At 38.5% G+C, this 21,373-nt stretch overlaps 1 protein-coding gene across 2 annotated transcripts; it reads left to right on the forward strand.

Moving 5' to 3' along the window:
• The first annotated feature begins 1,851 nt into the window (after nucleotides 1–1,851).
• Nucleotides 1,852–21,094, forward strand: LOC135079233 (A-kinase anchor protein 17A). 2 transcript variants are annotated; one of them, XM_063973823.1, is made up of 8 exons: nucleotides 1,852–2,051; nucleotides 2,306–3,120; nucleotides 8,396–8,603; nucleotides 8,999–9,155; nucleotides 11,639–11,776; nucleotides 12,293–12,376; nucleotides 16,448–16,580; nucleotides 20,867–21,094. In XM_063973823.1, the coding sequence occupies exons 2-8, from the start codon at nucleotides 2,354–2,356 to the stop codon at nucleotides 21,069–21,071; spliced, it is 1,692 nt and encodes a 563-aa protein (XP_063829893.1). In that variant the 5' UTR covers nucleotides 1,852–2,051; nucleotides 2,306–2,353; the 3' UTR covers nucleotides 21,072–21,094. The 2 variants fall into 2 exon arrangements, with proteins under 2 accessions (XP_063829893.1, XP_063829892.1); XM_063973822.1 differs by having other exon boundaries at nucleotides 1,852–3,120.
• Nucleotides 21,095–21,373: the final 279 nt, after the last annotated feature.

Raw genomic sequence — 21,373 nt, forward strand, 5'->3', positions numbered from 1 at the left:
AGCAAATAGCGGAGACACCCAATCCCGTCGTCAGCATACAGGGTGAGCGAGGCAGAAGAGAGGAGACTGGAGGAGATAAGGTCACCCTTCGTCACGGTAATACTATATGATAATATTACCATGCCTTCGTTGCCTACCACACACGGTTTTGTCCTCCTCTCCTCTCTTTTCGCCTCCTCTCGCATCGTCTCTTCTTTTGCTATTTAGGTAGGTAGGTACCTATGCGATTTATGCTGGATTTCTATATTCAATCCTAATCCAAATTATACGGATTTGGATTGTCAACTGTCAAATTTTAATATGTTTTTGGCCAAAATAACTGCGGTTTTTGATGTTTTTACATTTTTATATTGTTTATAAGACTATTTAAACAATATTAAAGTGTAAATGCATCGAAAATTTTGGAAATATAATCTAAAACTGAATTCAATTTGACAGTTGTAATCCGGATTTGGACAAGGATTGAATATGGGAATCGGGCGTTAGAAAATAAGAAGCGTTATGCGATGCCCTATTACGTGCTCTGCTGTGGTTATGCCTTGTCTACATTATGGGACGTGCTTATGTGCCAGAGTTGTCGATTTCGACATTGCAACTGTCACTTTTAGTAAGTAGTAAGCCATTGTCTTAAAGAGGTATGGGGAGTAGGTAGTAGGGAGGTAGGGTTTATTATTTGATACCTATTTACATAGGGTTAATAACAGGGTGAAGAAACTTCCATACAACGGTCATCTAAGTGAAACTTGCTTCCAAACAGCGACATCGGTGAATAAATTCAAATACTTTTTAACTACCCTAAAACGCTCTAGATGTCGCTGCTCCTGTTTCCTTCATTATTTTCATTTTTTTCTTAATTAAAATATATTTGAGAATATTGTTAATTACAATGTGAAAACTTTTTTTAAATGAAATTAATTTGTTTTAATTTAAAACTGAACATTGACATTTTTGTTATAATTTACATAATAGAGTAGTAGAAATTACTATTTAACATATGGCAACTTTGTTTTTCCTCCAAAATGGCCGGTGTTGTTTTTGTTAGGTTGAATTGAATGCATTATTTATTGTTTTCTTAGCCATCGTTTATGAGTTCTGTGGCCCTATTAAAGTATTGAAGAGTCGAGTCAAATTCAAGTTCATTCCTTCGTACCTGCTGCTGTTCTGGTTCATCGGAGTTTTGTTCGTTCCTTCGTGAATCGCGAAGAAACTTTCTGTTATGTTCACAAGTGATCTGAGTTTTCTCAATGTGCTGTGTTCTGTGTTTAGTGTTGAAAACTTTGCGAAAAGACGCTTTTGGTGTATAATATTATGTGTGTTCATAAATAAAGTAAAATTATTAAATTCAAAAGTTTTTGTTTACTTATTTGCATTTCCATGTGCAATGTAGAATTTTTCCAAATACATTGTTTTGAAAATACGTACACCATAAAGATAAATATTTTCAAAATAATGGATTTGAAAAAATTCTACATTGTACATCATAAAAACAATAATTCTTTGAAGGTTATGCGGGCCTATGTGTGCGTGAACTGTGTGTATGTGTGCGTGGACTTTATGTATGTATGTGTGCGTGTACTATGTATGTATGTGAGCGTTACGTACGTAGGTTAAGTACAGGGAATTTAACACCAGGCTATCAATTAGTAGGCTCAAAAATTTGACAGAGAGGGTTCTCTATTTCCTATGTATTACTTTTCTCTATGGTTAATAACTCTATGCCTATTTAAGGTAAAAATGTATATGTACCTTATATCATCTCTTGAAATCGAATCGAATTGACTTTTTTTAAATGCTCAATATCAGTTGCCTAAATATGGAACTGCAATGGTTACTGGTTAAAAAAAAGAACGTCATGTGTCAAAAAATCGAGCGAAAAATTTCTTTGCCGATTCGTCATTAAAATTATCGAAAATTATCCCACAAATTGTTATCACAATTAAATAAGAACAAGTGTTTTAGTTTAAAACTTTAAAAATATAACATTCTTTCTTTTTGCTTCAAGACTGTGCCGCGGAAACGAAGGAAAATGGGAGCAGACGCTGAATATTTTGGTCATTTCTTTCATATACCTACTTAGGATTTTGTAGGGTTTAAGCTTGTTAGGATCATTCCATTTTGTTTTATTTGTGTTAATTTTCATTATTCGATGTACTGGAATAGTTGTTTACTAATACTTACGAAATAGGGTAGAGTAACTTTCACGATGAACATAACAGTATGTAGGGACACATCAGACGCTGTGGCTCTGTATTTGCCGCAGCGTTTGTACCTAAAATCTTTCGCAAAGCTAAATATTTCTATTCAGCTCCCTACTCACAAGGTCCACGGCAAGTCGCTTTCCAACTGGGAATTGATGGAGAAGATACGGAAAATGGTCCAACCTGAGTCCTTTTCGGTGTTAAAAGTGAGCAAGCATAGTTCTGAGGTGATAAAGTACGAAGCAGAGTTAGAAGATCGCGACAAGTTGGAACGAGTTCTGTCACGTCTGGAGAATCGGATAGTGCAGTTGAAAGATTATCCAGAGCCTCTGAAGGTGCGAGTGGCTGAAGCCAAGTCGGATTTCCCGATCCGCCATTCGTGGGATTCATTCTTCCGCGATGCAACGGATATGGATGAAATGAAACCAGGGGAAAGACCAGATACTATTCACATTACCAACTTGCCAATACGTTGGTTTGTGTCTGATCGAGACCACGATGAAGATTCCCCACCATCTGAGAATCTGATTAAAAAGATCTTTGAAAAATATGGCACAGTTCGTCAAGTGGACGTGCCAGCAGCTGATCCATATAGGATGCAGATGAAAGCAGCTATCAGGGGCTTAACCACACCTCCCCAAGAAGCTAAGGTTTATTTTGAAGCTTATATTCAGTACAGTGAATATGTTAGTTTTGTTCGATGTATGGATGCTCTGAGGGGGCGCAAGCTGTTGCGCAAAAAGGATGACATTGCTGAGTGGTGCAGTATTAAAGTTGACTTCGACAAAACCAAACACATGACCGATGCTGCTGTGAAGCGAAGAGCGATCGTCCGGGAGAGACTTCTGGTCCGTCAGAAAGCTAAGGATGAGGAAGAAAGACTGGAAAAAGAGAGAATTTCTAAAAGAGAAGCCAAAGAAAGGTAATTTCCAATTTTTCTTCATAACTTAATCATTAATTCATATTATTTTCTGTTTAGCATATCGATAGTGGAAGTATCAATTAATGTAAGGGACATTTTGGCCAAAATGAGTTATATATACCAACGCATTCAGAATTTTCGGCTCTATCGATTGGTATACTTGAAATGTTGATATCTTTAAAAAAATGTCCCTTACCTTAAACATTTTTAGTCGTCTGAATACGACTTTTGGGGAAACAAATGATTTAAAGGACGTAAATTCCTTTTAATAATACAATTCAGCCCTTACCCTAAACTGTTGGTTTTAACTTTTGAACTCATTGAACCTTACTTCATTTAAAACTTTTTGATTTATTATAATTAGGCCCTTACGTTAATATGCATATAGGATATCAATTACTTTTTTTGGTGGTGATATGTATTTAATGCCTCCCACTCCTACTACACTTATGAACACTAAGTTGTCTTGTTTCTATCTATTTTCTGTTCATTTTTACGCAGTTGGGTTTTTGACCGAGGGGCTGCAGGCTCTTCAGAAGCTGTTCAATTCCGTCATCCTCGAAGGAAAAACGCCTACGGTATGGCACAGAAGTGTGGTGACACTCTTCTTCAAAAAAGGCGACAAAACCTTGTTGAAGAATTATAGACCCATCTCACTTCCGAGCCATGTCTACAAGCTGTTTTCGAGAGTCATTACGAATCGTCTCGCTCGTAAGCTCGATGACTTCCAGCCTCTCAATCTCTCAATCGCTTTAGTACACCACATACATACGCCACGGCAGATTATACAGAAGACCGAGGAGTATAGTCAGTCACTTTGCCTGGCGTTTGTGGACTATGAGAAAGCTTCGATCGAGACCTGGGCAGTACCTACTACAGTTTCTCCAACGGTGTCAAATTGACTACCTATATCGATACATCGAAATGTTGAAAGGCTTGTACGAAAACGCCACAATGTCGTTCCGTCTCCAGGATCAAGACTCGAAACCAGTTGCAGCAGCAGACAGGGGGAACTGAAAACTCCGAAACAGTTTCTGGACTGGAACGGATTCGGCATAAATATCAACGGTGAGTAAATAACCCACCTTCGATTCGCAAACGATATCATAGCCATGGCTGAGACCGTGGAAGATCTAGGCACAATGCACAATGGCCTGAGTCGAGCCTCTCAACAAGGGGGTCTTAAAATGAAACATGGACAAGACAAAATCATGTCAAATGTCCGTGTTGCACCCACTCCTCTAAAGGTTGGATACTCTACACTCGGCAGTTGTTGACACTTATATATACCTAGTACAAACAGTCCAGTTAGGCTGGTTATAGTGTCACGCGGACCGTCCGGTGCGGATCCGCTTCACACAGCCGATCTGTAAACTTCGAGGAAGCGTTTTAGAGTAATGCGGTCCGCAGGAATCGCTCGCTCCCTATCAGTTCATACAGATTGGCTGTGCGGAGCGATCCGCACTGACGGTCTGCGTGACACTAAAACCAGCCTTAGGTAGGTCTAACTTCGAGGAAGAGGTCAATCGTCGAATCCAACTCGGCTGGCAACGTTCAGGAAGCTTCGTGATATTCTCACGTCTGAAATATCGCACTGTCTCAAGACAAAAGTCTTTGATAACTTATGGATCTGAGACGTGGTCGCTTACTGTGGGCCTCATAAGAAGACTCAAGGTCAAAGGCGATGGAGCGTGCTATGCTCGTACGTGATTGAACCAGAAATGACGTGATCCGCAGGAGAACCAAAGTGACTGACATAGTCCGCAGAATCGCTAAAATCAAGTGGCAGTGGATGGAGCTCGTAGCTTGCAAAGCTGATGGCCGCTGGGGCAGAAAAATTCTTGAGTGGCGACCACGAGCTGGAAGACGTAATGTGCTGCAGACCCCCGCTAGGTCGACCGACGATCTGGTGAAGGTTGTAGGAGGTGCCTGGATGCGGGCGGCGCAGGACCGGTTGTTGTGGAAATCCTTGGGGGAAGACCTTTGTCCAGCAGTGGACGTCATTCGGCTAAAACGAACGAACGATGATTGAAAAAAAAAAAACCTAACTGCGTAAAAATGAACAGAAAAAGATAGAAACAAGACAACTTGTTCACAAATGCAGACGTAGGCATCATCAGTGACTAAATGTTTTGTTGGTGATGTGTATTTGATGCCTCCAACTGCATTTGTGAACACTAAGTTGTCTTGTTTCTATCTCTTCTCTTCGTTTTGTTAATGAATACTCGAATGCAACCTCTACTTACATCAGGTTTCAATGTTAAAATTGTCAAGTTACAATAATATTACTGTCGTGTTTATTCTTAAATGTACCTTACAACATACATGACATTCCATACTGTGAAATTTCAACATTGTAAGGTACAGTCAAGCTCGTTTTTTTAATGTAAGGGACATGCTATCTTTTAAACTACCCATTTTTCGGAAATTTGGCGTTTATATTATGAAAGAACAGAAAATTCTAAGAAACTTTGCCATAGAAACTATTTAAATCGTAACATCACATAAAAAGATATTGAGGTATAAAGAAAAAAAAAATCGTTTTTTGGCTCTCCTGAAAAGTCGTGTTTTGTCCCTTACAGTAATTGATATTTCCACTATCGATATACGTGTCCCAAAATTCAACGATAAGCCGGCGCCGCAGGGTGGGCATAGTCATGACTACTTTAGGAAAAATAAGAAAAAAAATCTAACTTAATTATTTTTTAAGTTACACAATAAATTATGAAATTCGTCGAAAATTGACACCCCTTATGATATTTTACATTACCACGACCACTGTTTTTTAAATATTTCTGTTTTTTTGTTTGTATCGGCAACTTAAGTAGTGTTGCTATCCACCCCAACTCTTAAAACCCCCAGAATCCTTGCAGTTTTTACACAAAAGTTAATCAAAATATGTTATTTCCTTAAAATTTTCAACGATTTTTACTTTCACTTCACTTTGACTCGTCGTTTTGTAAAAAAAAAGTATGAACACTACTGCGGCAAGTTTTTTATAAAGTTGACGCAACTATTCAAGATTCCAAAATGGTATAATACTCTAAGAAAACTAGTCACAAAAAAGATATCCGTACCATTTTTACAAGCACTTCGCTTGTTAGTTAGTATGGGACAAATCTTCCAACTGAATTTAAGACCAGTTCTCCTCAACCGATTGAGCTGAAAAGACAATGCCGGAAATTGGCGTCTTTTTTTTTTCGCGCGGCCATCGACCAAACTTTGTTTTTTGATTACAAAATAGTGTAATAAACCAAACTTACTATGACATGTATACCTCTAAACCCAGTCTGAACTGAGTTACGAGCATTAGAAGTTTGATGATTTTCATACTAGATTTGCTTTTTGCGCGCAAAGTTTTCTAACAAATTGCAACAAAATAGTGAGATTGTATGTGTAAACAAACAATACCATCCATTAAAGGCTCCAGACATCAGTATGGAGCAGAATCAGCGCAATAAAAAAATAGCGCAATATTTTGTTGCAATTTCTTACAAAACTTGCGCACAAAAAGCAAATCTAGTATGAAAATCATCAAACTTCTAATGCTCGTAACTCAGTTCAGACTGAGTTTAGAGGTATACATGCCATAGTAAGTTTGGTTTATTACACTATTTTGTAATCAAAAAACAAAGTTTGGTAGATGGCCGCGCGAAAAAAAAAAGACGCCACTTTCCATACAAAATCTGGCATTGCCATTTGGTATACTTATGTAAGTACGATGACAATGCAATATTATGGTACCATTGAGCTGGATGGAGTCTGGAGGTGGCCATAGGAACTTCTAAACGAAACGGCGGAATCGCATCAAGTTTGGGTTCGTTAGATTTGTATTTTCGAGCACTTTAATGCTAGATGATGTCCAGGGTACTGATGATTAAGTCAAGAGCTGGCCAGGAGCTGGCCATGGGAACTCCTAAATGAAATGGCGGAAGCTTATCAAGTTTGGGTTCGTTGGATTTGTCTTCCCGAGTACTTGGACCATGAGATTGAGAAACAACTAAAAAGTTTAAAATAAAGTTATGATAAAACAAAACAAACTTTTTTAAAAACAAGTTTTAATGCGAAATTTTACGAAAGAATTTAACGATAAAAATAATTGTAGGTATGCAAGGTTCAAATAATTTCGAAAGCTTGTAGCGCAAACAGAAAAAAAGAGGAATAAATTCCATGCGCGAATATAACTTTATTTTAAACTTTTTAGTTGTTTCTCAATCTCATGGTCCAAGTACTCGGGAAGACAAATCCAACGAACCCAAACTCGATAAGCTTCCGCCATTTCATTTAGGAGTTCCCATGGCCAGCTCCAGGCCAGCTCTTGACTTAATCATCAGGACCCTGGACATCATCTAGCACTAAAGTGCTCGAAAATACAAATCTAACGAACCCAAACTTGATGCGATTCCGCCGTTTCGTTTAGAAGTTCCTATGGCCACCACCAGACTCCATCCAGCTCAATGGTACCATAATATTGCATTGTCATCGTACTTACATAAGTATACCAAATTTCAGCTCAATCGGTTGAGGAGAACTGGTCTTAAATTCAGTTGGAAGATTTGTCCCATACTAACTAACAAGCGAAGTGCTTGTAAAAATGGTACGGATATCTTTTTTGTGACTAGTTTTCTTAGAGTATTATACCATTTTGGAATCTTGAATAGTTGCGTCAACTTTATAAAAAACTTGCCGCAGTAGTGTTCATACTTTTTTTTTACAAAACGACGAGTCAAAGTGGAGTGAAAGTAAAAATCGTTGAAAATTTTAAGGAAATAACATATTTTGATTAACTTTTGTGTAAAAACTGCAAGGATTCTGGGGGTTTTAAGAGTTGGGGTGGACAGCAACACTACTTAAGTTGCCGATACAAACAAATAAACAGAAATATTTAAAAAACAGTGGTCGTGGTAATGTAAAATATCATAAGGGGTGTCAATTTTCGACGAATTTCATAATTTATTGTGTAACTTAAAAAATAATTAAGTTAGATTTTTTTTCTTATTTTTCCTAAAGTAGTCATGACTATGTCCAGCCTGCGGCGCCGGCTTATCCTTGAATTTTGGGACACGTTGTATACAGCATGTGGAATTGTGGTACAGTTTACTAGGATGTTTAAAACTGCTTTTGTTTGCAAAAAATAAATGACATGAGTTTTTAGTGGTGACGGTTAGGCATAGCATTTTTCTTAATTTTATTAAACACCATTATTTGTAAAGTAGTAGCAAACTTGTTGCAGACAAAAAGAAAGAGTCTCACGTATAATTTTTCACTCTTTAAGACAAAAGTATGAGCGCACTGAGCGTGAGAAGCTTCAGAAGATGAAGGAGCGTGAAGAACGGAGGAAGAGGAAGCAGCTGGCCAAGTTGATGGAGCGTGATGACGTGGACTTGAGCAGCCGAGTGGTTGAAGAGAAGAACAAGCTTATGAAGGAACAGAAGAAATTGCAGGCTATCAGATTAATTGAAGAGTTGTTTAGGAGGATAGAGGTATGTAACACATTTCCTTTTGGTAGTTATTTTCTCTTTATTTGGAACTAAATACTTTGAGAGCTTATGTGCTAAAATATTCTTTCAGAATTTATTAATGACGTAACTGTTTAACCACTAAAGCTATTTAGACTGAAATTAATGTTGATCTTTTGAACTCAAAATTAATGATAACTGAATAAAGAACATGCATTTTTTTCCATTGTCTTCTGTACAAGTAAGCAAGTTATTTATTTTATAGGTGCATATACCTAAATGATAAGATTTATGTAATCACAGTTGAACACCTGTATGTAATATTGGAAAAAGATAGTTACATCTTATTGCACATTAACAAAATATGCATTCTAAAATGTCTTGTCAATGTTTTATAAAAATGGTTTAAATTGTTGCAGCTACGGCCGGATCTGCAGCAAAAACAGGGTCAGAAGCACGAGCGCTATTACGCGGCGGGCGAGCGTTCGGCGCGCGCGCGAATGGTCGAGCGCTACAAGCGCCAACAGGAGGTCATGCTCGAATCTCAGCGGGAGCAACTCAAATGCGCGCTTGATGGTAAGACTGTATGAGCCTCAGGAAGAATGTATCTACGAGGAGCTGCTTTTGTGAAAAATTTTCCATTTCCTAACATCTGCATAAGAAAATCTTATATTTCTCCATTTGAGGGAAGATTGTTAGCCTAGGCTCAGACCACCGACTTTTAGTCGGCCGATAGTTGGATCCGATTCTAATTTGTATGAAGAGTCGACTGATAAATCGGTCAGTGTAATCTCCATACTGATTAAAAGCCTGACCCAACTATCAGCCAACTAAAAGTCGGTGGTCTGCGCCCGGCTTAAGGACATATGGTATGTCCATGCTCTTTAGAAAAAGTAAATTAGGTCTGAATTCTGTGGGAAAAGATTTATTGAGAGCAGTTTTTTTACTTAACCGGCTATATGATGCATTGTAACTAGAGATGAAACGGATATCCGGTAACTATCCGGTAGGCCGGATATCCGGCCTAAATTTACTATCCGGCCGGATACCGGATAGTAGCTCACTATCCGGCCGGATACCTGATATTAAAAAACTACGACAATTTCCTGTTAATAAAATAAAATACATTAATCTTTGAGGTAAATATCAGTAAAATGGCTTATAATAATGGCGGCTTTTATTTAAAGTCCAAAAAGTTACAAAAAAGCCATATTAAGGCCTTTCAAAAACTAATTTCTTTTTCTGGGCTATTCACTCTAAGGACAAATACATAAATAGTAAATATCTGTTAATGTCGAAATATTGTCAAATAAAATATGCGATCTTTTTTTCACTGATGGTCTGATGACATGATGCAGTTTAGTCAGATTATGCAGCAAGTAAACTAATTTAATTTTCGCTATTCAATTACACACTCACGATAGCAACCGAAATCGCCCGAATTGATCTGCCCTCTTTTCAAGTGGCAAACGGCCGAATACTGAAACGCCATTTAAATATTTGACGGCTTCTCAAATAGTTAAGCAGCTCCTAAACTTACATTTCGCATACTCAAAACAATATCTGAGCAGTTCTCAATTTTTAAGCACCTCTCAAATTAAGTTGCACTTAAACGCCACTCAAATGAATTTTCGCATACTGAAACGCCATTTAACGCTAAGCATTACTCAAACAACTGTCAAATCGTCTTAAGCAGCTGTTAAATTTGAGAGTGCTTGCCCGGTATCTTAAATCCTATTCTTATACCTAAATCGACCTAAATAGTGGTAAATAATGTGTGTCATCGTTATCATTTCTTTCGAGCCTCGAGGAAATACCTAGATCTAATCGCAGGAACGCAATAAGGCTGAACGCTATTGAAAAATATTATTATAATGACATGCAATTCCGAGCGAGGTTCCGCGTCTCTAAAGAAACGGTGTTGTTTCTGGATTCATAATTTGGAAGCTCTTTGAAACCCCTCACCAAACGCCAAACAACCAGTGGACCAAATACTTATTATAACCCTACTGTTCTACGCAACGGGAAGTTATGAACGTGTACTAGGTGATATCTTCCACATCTAACAGCCAACTGTGCATCGTATAGTGCACGAAGTAACAACCAAAATAGCTGCTATGAAATCGCAATACATAAACATGCCTATTTCTGAGGATTAAGGGGACATCGCATAGCAGCATTTCCAAGAGTTGTTGATTTGTCAATTTGATGCTCTGTCAACAATGATAAATGTCAATTGTGGTTACGTTTCGGTCCACGATCGCCACTTAATAGATTTCAACAATAAAAAGTATCATATTTAAAATTATTTTTTTAATTAAATAAAAATGCAAGCATTATCATTTTTATATGATAAAACGAGATTTATATATAATAGAAACTAAAAATAAACTGTTCTAAGTTAAGTTGATTGAGTATATTTCCATAAAAGACAATACATAACCAAACGATGCTGCGTGTAATGGATAAAAGACGTAAAGTTATCATTTGTGTAAATGAAAACATACTTTTTTTGGTAAATGTTGCCATTATGTAAACATTTGAGAGCTGCTTAGCTGATCACGGCTTCAAATCCGTTGAGTAGCGTTTGAGAATACCATTTAAAATTGAAGGATACTTAAATTTAGGAGCCCGTCAGCTGAGTGACAGATTTGATTAGTGTTTCAGTATTCGGTCGAAAATCTGATATTCTATTCGGACGGATTCGATTTTCGAAAAGTTTGACTAGTCTAGTCTACTAATAGACCCACTGGTCGCGTTCGAAGCACCTGTGCGGCGTTAAACTCGTCACGACATGCAACGAGACAATGGGCCAACTATCCGGCCGCCGGATATCCGGCTATCCGGCCTAGCAGCTGGCCGGATATCCGGTATCCGGTATCCGGCCAAACAACTATCCGTTTCATCTCTAATTGTAACACCATTGGCATAGGAAGGACATTATTTCTTTGACGTCAGGCTATTAGTGTGCTCTCTTCACCCTATTATAATTTACATTTTACACCAATTCCATCAAAAAATACTCAGATCCATACAAACTTAGTGCGCTCTATCTTCAGGTCGCATCGTGATCCGTTCGGCTCTCGAGACCAAGAAGCCGCGCCATAAGTCAGCCAGCTCGTCCTCTGGCGAGGAGGATGTCAAGAGGATCAAAACGGAACGCGTCACTACACCCGATCGGGAGATGCAATATAAAGGTATCTATTACTTTGTATGAAATTTTATTGGTATGGGTTCACGATGTTGGGAAATTATTTGAGTAAGTAGGAGGACCAGTCCTGCAAAGACTACACTACTGTCTTGCACAAACTTACGTCGTCGTAACACGTCTTATTTTAAAAAAGCAAAGGTTGGAATTTGGGACCAAATTTTTTTGAATTTTAGGAAAAAGTGAACATGTAATGGGATTAAATTGATACATTTATGAATACAACTCATGATTACAATAAAGAATATGATTCGTTTTTTTCAAACCCTAGAAAAGTCTAGTTTACGTCTAGAAATACTATTTCCCTATCTACCTACCTACCTTTATTCTATATACTTTTTTTGAGTTTAAAAAAAAACGAATCATATTCTTTCTTTCAAAGGTTTTTTTTAATGGCCTCAATGTAATGGAGTGTGTTCATAGCACACTGATTTCCCTAATATCAAGTGAATCACACAACTGTCTCATCAGACAATTAATTAATAAATGTTGAATTGTTTTCCAGCTGCGGGCATGTACCAGATGCCGTACGGTTACGGCTACCCATTTGCGGCCATGGCACCGCCCGCCTTCCCCTTCCCGCCGCAAAGTATGAGTAGCAGTTACATTTGTTTATTATTCTTTTATTTATCTAGCTCAGGGTTTCTCAAACTTTCGGCTCCACGAACCCCTGTAAAAATTACCAGTACGGCTAGCACGAAAAACTTTCTAGTTCGAATCGTTTGCGTATTTGAATCGCCATCATAGATTTAGTAAGAAAACTACAACAGCGCCCTTGTGAACGTGTCGTAAAGTGAACTCAGTATGAGAAATGGTTGCACGAATCTTAATTTGAGAATCAATATTGTCAGGTTATCGTTTAATTCGAAGGTTGAGTATCGAATTTTGTCGAATACACAAACGATTCGAAAACGAAAGTTGTTCATGCTAGAGGTACAGGTGACAGCAAACCCCATAAAGATGAACTACACTGAACTGTCCTACCAAACACATTGACAGGGGGGCGCCACCATCGGTTAACTGTATGGTTTCCAACGTGGCAAAAATCGGAACCAGCGATCCGGTAAGTATTAACGGTGACGCCGCCCTGTCAATGTTACTGGTGGGACGGTTTGTTGTAGTTCATCTATAGTTAGCTAATTAGCCCTAAAGTAAATTTAATTTCAATAAATTACAAAATATTAATATGATAGGTATGCTTGTTAACTGTCGCAAATGGAGTCAATATTAGGAGTAATTTTAGACAATTTTAATTCTGCCACCATTACTTTTAATACTCGCATCAAATAAATACTTTCTTTCTAAATCTTGTCGCAAACGAATGGCGAATCCTGCTTTGAGAATCCCTGACTATCTTACCTATCTATATCAGCCTTTGGGGTTGTCTTCGAACACAGGCATAGCATTTTATTTATACTTAAAACTATTTTTACAGGTTTTAATGTAGTGCGATGTTACGGTAAATTTATATTACACTGGACCGCAAAGAAAAAGGATTGGTTAGAAAATCTTCGAACGTACTTAACCTAGCTTTATGAAATGAAGACTAAATTGACTCAAGATTTTTATTTTAATGAAATAAATGCGTAGTTTTTTATTTGTTTTTTTTTTCATAGAGCTAGTATGTAGGTATTTTTTTCTTTGCGGTCCAGTGTATTTTTACAGGTTTTAATCTAGTACGTGTAACGGTAAATTTATATCATTATTAATAATTAAGTAATCCGGTACGCGAACCACTGCACTAAACGGGCTTAAATTGAGTAGCCAGCCCCCCTAGACATGTGGCAAATCCCTTTGCTTTGGAGTTTTTTGTATGTATTTTACTTCGCTTTTTGAAGGGATTTCGAGATCACACTTGTCTAGGGGGGCTGAATTGCTAAAGGGATTGGTGCGTTTTGACAGCTAAAGCATAAATATTATGTCAAAAAGGGCTATCGTTTTAACGCTCACCAGTTGGCATCACTGTAGACTTGCTAGTGGTGAAGACAGTGGCGCCAACTGGTGAGCGCTGAAGCGGTAGGAGGACTATCGCTTTTATACTCACCAAGATGGCGCCACTGTAGAGTAAGGTTCTGTCACTCGCCAGTGCTGCCAACTGTTATGTATAACAACGATAGCCCCATTGACTGTGGTATTAAGTTCCCAACAGAGTATAATGACAATACCAATCTTGACATATTTTTTAAAACTGTCGCAACGTGAATCCCGTATATTTTGTAGGGCAATTCAAGCTAATGACGTCACTATTTGGCCAACTCAACTGACTAATTTTTTATCATTACAAAACAATCAAAAATCATAATTTACAGTTGATTTAAGATTATATCTTAACTTATCACACCCACCCGCATACCCACCACTTTATAGCCTCCTGCATAGCCAGGTTCTACAGCTTGGCTTCCAATAAAACCCCACCAGTGAAGTTTTTAAGATTAGAATGAATTCTGTTTCAAAAAAGTTCTGCTTTCGAATTATGTGGTTATCGTTTGTGTGGGAGCAATTAGCTAGAGACCTTTGGCTTAATTTTTTTTGTTGTGTTTAATACTGTATCTTATGTTGATAGCCCATTAAAATCATCATTATCATCATCTCAGCCATAGGACGTCCACCGCTGAACATAGGTCTCCCCCAATGCTTTCCATGTTGCCCGGTTGGTAGCGGCCTGCGTCCAGCGCCTTCCTGCTACCTTGTCTGTCGGGCTATGTCAGCGACTTTAGTTCGTTAAAATAAATAAATAAATTTGTGAATGGTGTCAAAGTCAAAGTCAAAATTTCTTTATTTGTTAAGACTAATAAATAGTTCTTACAAATCGTCATTTTGCTCTTAAGGAGCCTCTACATGTCTCATAATCTTTTTACCCTACCAGCGCTTCGAGACCAACATTTGGCAAGTGCTGAGAAGAAGCGCCGCAACAAACTCAGTCACCACTGTCTGCCGGTTAATATAAATAAATAAAAATAGCAGTAGTAGGTGGTACATCGATTCAGGAGCAGTTCACTGAATTTACCATGCATTCTTGTATGGTGTATCTTATAAGAATGGGTATACAAAATTGTGTGGTATATTAAACAAGGTAGTGACGTGCTAATATCTAGACTTACAGATTAAGATACTAGTAGAAATGACTCGCATACATAAATTTGAATAACTTGGATTGACCAGTCCCCGAAAGCAGCGCCTGTTCACAGACATGACGAGTGAATCAGCCATCGCTTCACTCGACCATATTAGAGGGAATGTAACGACCCGCCTCACTACGCCACCACCCCAGAGACATTTTAGTGTCAGAGCCCCGATTACGGTAACTTTTATAACGTCTACAATCCAGACGCGTTTCTGATTCTGCGATACGATTGGTCAAAACAGCTGACGTACGCTGTTGAACGACCAATCGTATCGCAGAATCGAGAAGCGTGTCTGGATTGTTGACGTTAAAAATTACCGTAATCGGGGCTCAGATTGTAATGAGGGCTATCGTTTTAGCGCTCACCAGTTAGCGCCACTGTAGAGTAAGGTCCTGTCACTTGCTAGTAGCGAAGACAGTGGCACCAACTGGTGAGCGCTAAAGTGGTAGGAGGACTATCGCATTTGCACTCATCAAGATGGCGCCACTGTAGAGTGAGGTCCTGTCACTTGCCAGTAGCGAAGACAGTGGCACCATCTGGTGAGTGCTAAAGTGGTAGGAGGACTATTGCATTTGCACTCATCAAGATGGCGCCACTGTAGAGTAAGGTCGTGTCAATCGCCAGGGGCGCCAACTGTTAAGTATAAAAACGATAGCCCTCATTGGCTATGGTGTTAAGTCCCTATTAGGTTCACACCACCAATCCATTGATGTTGTACCTATTATTATAAATTGTCAAAACGAGACTCATAGATTTTGTATGGCAATACAAGCCTGTGACGTTACTATTTTGTCAACTGAAACTACTTTTATCATTTTTTTTATCAATGCAACCAAAAATCTTAATTTACAGGTAATTTAAAGTTAATAAAGTTTTTAAGACCACAAAGTGTCTTTTAAAAAATGTTGTGGTTTCGAATTATTGGTGAATAGTGCCACAAACCAAATAGGCTAGTTTCCTAAAAAAAATTTTTTAGTCCGTCATGTTTAATATCAAAAAATATTGGACACATATATTTTTATTTGTCAATCTAACAAATAATTACATAGTTATGGTGCGTTGAAGTTCCACACGACGTCACAACGTGCGGCACTTTTATGCACGCATTGACGTCACGGGCCTCTTCTTATGAACTTTGGCGCGCTTTCATCATCAACAGCTCTTTACAGTCCACTGCTGGACTATGAGCCTCCTCCACTATAGTGGAGGGTTTTGCCATAATCTCCACGCTAGGCAGGCGGGTTGGAGATCGCAGTTTAAAAGATTGATGTTTTTCAGAGAGCGCTGCTGCCCATTCTCTGTTTGATGTGTAGTCCCTAAGTCGCCTCTTACGACACCCGCGGGAAGAGTAGGGGTTGGTGACAAATGTATTCTACTCTGCCGTCACCACACGCGCGCTTTATCTCTTTAAATTTTCATTAGTTTGAAAAAGTGAAAAATACGTGTAGAGTATTTTTTGATAAGTTAACTGACGGACTAATTAAAACTCTTGCTTTTTGACCCAGGAAACATCCCTATTGTTACGTTAAAAACAGATGGCGTGTACCAGGCCGACCCGTCGATGTATTACCCGGTGCGCGGCTACTACCCGCCGCCGGAGTCCTACGCGCCGCGCCGCCCGCGCCTGAGGGGGCGCGGCCGCGGCCGCGGGTACATGCATTATAACAAGTGAGTATAGGTACCCGCATAGAAGATGAACATTGATGGTTTTTGAAGCTTTGTGGACGCGATGCAACTCTAATATAATCCTCCTACTAATATTATAAATGTGAAAGTTTGGATGTCTGGATGTTTGTTACTCTTTCACGCAAAAACTATTGAACGGATTTTGATGAAACTAGTTATAACGCCGCCGTAATATATATTACGACGCCGCATCTCTTCAGTCTGCCCGCGACCATGACTCGTGCAACCGAGCCGAAACGTCGGGAGGGTAAATATTTTATTTACCGTTAAAATAGATATTGTTGCAATAAATCCCGTAAAGTGATAATTTTAAAGTGAGTACATACCCGCATAGGAGATGAACATTGATGATTTTTGAAGCTTTGTATACGTGGGACACTATTTAAGTTGTGAGCCTAACTATGAAAACAAAGTAGTTTATTATTAAAATGGTATTGATTCCGTTTATTGGTATTGTCTTTCATGATTTATGTACTTTTTAATGTGTCCGAAACACTTTTCATAGCATTTTTTCCACTCAGCTTGAGGCACCTCCAAAGCATGGTTTTTGACCGCACCGACAGTTGCTTCTGGCTACATAAATCGCTGTTCACGCATTTAATTTTAATATATGGGTACCAAAAGAAGTGTTTAGATTCCAAGCAAGAATTTTGTAGCGTTGGACCTGTTTATTTCATATTTTGAGTGTTCAAATAGTCAGTTGTTTGACGAGACGTGTAAAAGCTCACATTTTCGTCACGAATGGCGATTCGACTATGCTGGTCAGTTTCCCTTATTAAACTCAAGACTTTTGGAAAAAAAGTGGCTGTTTACTATTAAGAATAGTTAATTCTAAATTTCTCTAGTGACGTTTCTGTCATATAATCGGATATTTCTGAAAACTAGGCGACCGTAAGTTTCAAAGTGTTCCGAGCGCATGGGACTTTTGTTAGAATTGGTTCATCTTAAAACACCTCCATAGTCGATAGCTGTTTATTTTCAGGATCATTATGCATAGATCCTTAATTCGTCAACTGTCACAATTTTAAAAACGGCTTTTAAAGCTTTTTAAACATATTTATCAAACATTTCCAAGGACTAAACGACACAAGCGTCCTATAGAGCGTTTGAAAAATTTTGTGACATCCGTAAAGAAAAAAACGTATTAACCATAATATGGTCATACAATATTTTATTACTGCTAGTGGAATTAATGCTTAGGATTATCTCAATCCTACGATATATCACATGACGAGGTTTCTCTTCCATTTTTCTGACAACATCAATGTTTTCCGCCACTATTAGTCATTTTGGACGACTTTCGCAAAGTTCACTGGTGAGCCAATGACGTACAATATTATACTTCTTAAACTAGCGTTTTACAATGGTAAAGGACAGATCTTTATCACCAAAAGTGAAATTTAGCTGACCGCTTCAGTTTTGTATTGATTAACCACGTCGAAAGTCATAATAAATCTTCGCGCGAAAATTTCCGCAAGTCAATTCCATGTTTTTGTAGTCAAGATAATTTTCAATTCAATGTTAATAATACAAAACGTGCTCAAATGATAAAAAGTTTTGAATAAGGTAGTAGTCAAAAATGTCAAACTTTTCATTAAAAGTATCAGATGTTGTCTAACAACACGTTATGTTGTCGAGGCTCACAACTTAAATAGTGCCCTAGTAAGTAATGCAGCCATAACTGTGGTAGTTGAAAGCTTTGTCCGGATTCCCATAGTTTTTACCCGACTACGGCAAAGCAAAAGGAGGGTTATGATTTTGACAGGCTATGTATGTATGTATGTATGTATGTATGTATGTATGTATGTATGTATGTATGTATGTTCATCGGTTCCCTTGTAACTTCTAAACTACTTATCAGAATTCGACAAATGATATATCATTAGAAGCGTCTTAATTGTCCGCTGGTTATAGGCTGTATGGGGTTTCACAAAATCTAATGTGGCGCCCTCTAGCGGACAAAACATATACAGGGTGTTAGGTAAATGGGTATATGAGCCGACACTAGCCCATGTTAACATGGGCATATAAATGGTATGGTGAAGTCAGAAATTTGATATCATCATTTCAATTTTTTATATTTTCATACAAAATAAATTTTATAAAATCCGATTTGTATGAAAATTAAAATAATTAAAATGAAGATATCAATTTTCTGACTTCACCATACCATTTATATGCCCATGTTAACATGGGCTAGTGTCGGCTCATATACCCATTTACCTAACACCCTGTAGAGTAAAAAAATAAAGTTAAGATAAATATAATAATTCTAATAATGTAACGATGTAAGTAAATTGATATGTTGTTGGTAAATCTTCAACAATAAATAAATAAATAAATATGCCGTGTTTGGTATAATTTGAAAGCGCTTTATTCCCACTAAGATGATCGACGGAGCACCTGGGTTATTTTAGCGGGTATGCGTCATCTCATTCTTCTGATGAGGGGAGCTTCCACACAACCCTGTCCTTGCAGGGTAGGTATGCTATTTCATGAATTTTTCCCTGAAAAAAAAAAAAGGTGATGCAGCCCTACAAGATGTGAGTGTAGCTATACCCTTCTTGATAGATGCCATCTTAAAAACTCCAAAGCTTTGTACGCGATGCAGCTTTGTAACAGATGAATGTCGCTATACGCTTTTAGGTGTAGTGACTATCTTGTGAATCCCCAAGAATAGCGTCTTGCCCTCAGATCATAGAAGGGAATAGATGTGAAACGGGGGCGTGGCGCGTGTCTCCGCGATATGCCCAGAAACGAACATCGCCCGCGACGCCAGGTTAGTCGCGATTCAGTCGTACTGAGGAAATGTTCTCCGATATTGTTGGATAATGCGTCGTAACGTGCAATAACATAAGTGAAACGAAGAACTACAGGAACAATGAAGTCATTTACCACATGTAAGTATTGCAAATCCATTGGTATTTTGCTTATAAATAAAAAAAACTAAACATTTTTACGAACGAATTCAGTGCTGTGACATTTACTGCGATATCGAAATTAGTGGTGATAAAAATTCAAACACGTTGTACATTGACGATTTAGTTAGCAACCACTTTATGTCATGCGTAACTACTGCGCAATGTATTTTATTTCTTCCGATATCCACTGACGCGTGAAAATACACAGTACGGCCGCATGTGCCGGTCGTAACATAGTGCAGGGCTCGTGTTCTAATACGGTTTCCTATTATCGATAAATAGAAGTAAATTATTATTTTCTATTTTCTAATTTTGAATGAAAAAATCATGAGTTGCTTGCGATTTTTAAGTTTTTACAAAAACAATAACAATAGTAGAAGGGATTAGTAACTGTCAACTATGTAATTACTATAAGAGCTAGTTGAAAGCCTAATAATAGGCATTATTTTTGATAAACATAGGCGGTATGAATTTCGCCATAATTAAAAAGTTAATGCGCGATAGTAGTTAATAATAATTACAGTGATCCTGTTATTATTATTAAAGTAAATAATAATATATTACCAATATTGTAAATACTGGTAAAAATCGCAAGTACCTACTTAACCCATGACTTTTCATACAAACTTTGTCAGTCTATAACTTCTATACTCCATCGATAACGACATTGAGCTTTGGTTGGGGTAAATTAATATAAGGTAACTTCATTTAGTCCCAATAATTGATTCTGAGTTTTTCGTCCATACAAAATGGAACTGAATCCTTTATGCAAAAATCGTTAAAGAACATAATAATAACGTATAATAATAAAAAGATTTTCATACAAGCATTTTTTAAACCAATTTCGAGCCTTGCCCCCAGGATTTAAAGTATCGATATCTTATCGACTCCATTTTATCTTTCTTCTCTCTAATTGCTTTTTTCAAAGTGTGCGTCACGTCACGCGGCCATTGATTGGCCATAAGGCACGCCTTCTGGCCAATCACAGCACTTTTAAGCCGGTTGCACATGTCGTAGACTCTCGCTCGCTTTGTTTTTACACAGTTGAATGTGTGTGTGGGAGCTGTGGTGGGGGAAATGTGGGGACACTGGTTCTCGTTATAGTTACGCGCGACTTCATATCTATTCTCTTTCTATGATCTGAGGTCTTGCCAGTGCCCGCGCGTTCGGGTTCAATCAGTGTGAAAAAAATTGGCGACGCGACCTTAATTAAATCGGGCAGTGGACTACATTTTATTTTAGCCCAATACAGTTGTATCAATTCGAGCATTATCCGTGCTAAAACGTAAAAGTTGTCTGCGACGTTATGTATTGGAATTTGTAACATGTATTTTTCTGTTTCCACAGTAGATACAACAAGAACTTCGACGGCCACGATGACCGGGACAGAGAACGCACTCGGTCGCGCTCGCGCTCGCGGTCCCGGCGGCGTTCATACTCGCGGTCGCGGTCGCGGTCGCGGCGGCGGTCGCGGTCGCGCTCGCGGCGGTCTAGGAGCCGGCGGTCGCGGAGCAACAGGCGCTCGCGCTCTCGAAGCAGAAGATCCAGGTGAGCCCGTCTAGTGGTTGACTTTAACCGTTAGTGCTTGTTCACGTTGACTCGCGGGCGCGGTGGCGGACGCGGTGACGAAATATCAAACATATGTAGTGATTCCAAGTGTTCACGTACGAAACGCACGTGCGGTCTAACTAGCGGGCAACCTAGCGACTGGTGCGCGCGGAGCGCTCGCGGTAATTTCAACGCGTGAAGATGTTTGTGTGTGTTCATGTCAAACTAGCGGCGGCGCGCGCGTTTCACTCGCGACGTCAGGTAAGTTCAACCAGTTTGAACTTGTCGCTAGAAACGATAGTACGT

This window comes from Ostrinia nubilalis, chromosome 16 (assembly GCF_963855985.1).
Source record: "Ostrinia nubilalis chromosome 16, ilOstNubi1.1, whole genome shotgun sequence".
Lineage (NCBI taxonomy): Eukaryota > Metazoa > Arthropoda > Insecta > Lepidoptera > Crambidae > Ostrinia > Ostrinia nubilalis.

Bases quoted from the DNA above. Each gene is read 5' to 3' on its own strand.
- LOC135079233 (XM_063973822.1), top strand. From the start codon at position 2,204: ATGAACATAACAGTATGTAGGGACACATCAGACGCTGTGGCTCTGTAT. The intron at 9,156-11,638 runs GTAAGACTGTAT...CTCTATCTTCAG, and splicing joins ACTCAAATGCGCGCTTGATG to GTCGCATCGTGATCCGTTCG. The intron at 12,377-16,447 runs GTATGAGTAGCA...CGTTAAAAACAG, and splicing joins CTTCCCCTTCCCGCCGCAAA to ATGGCGTGTACCAGGCCGAC.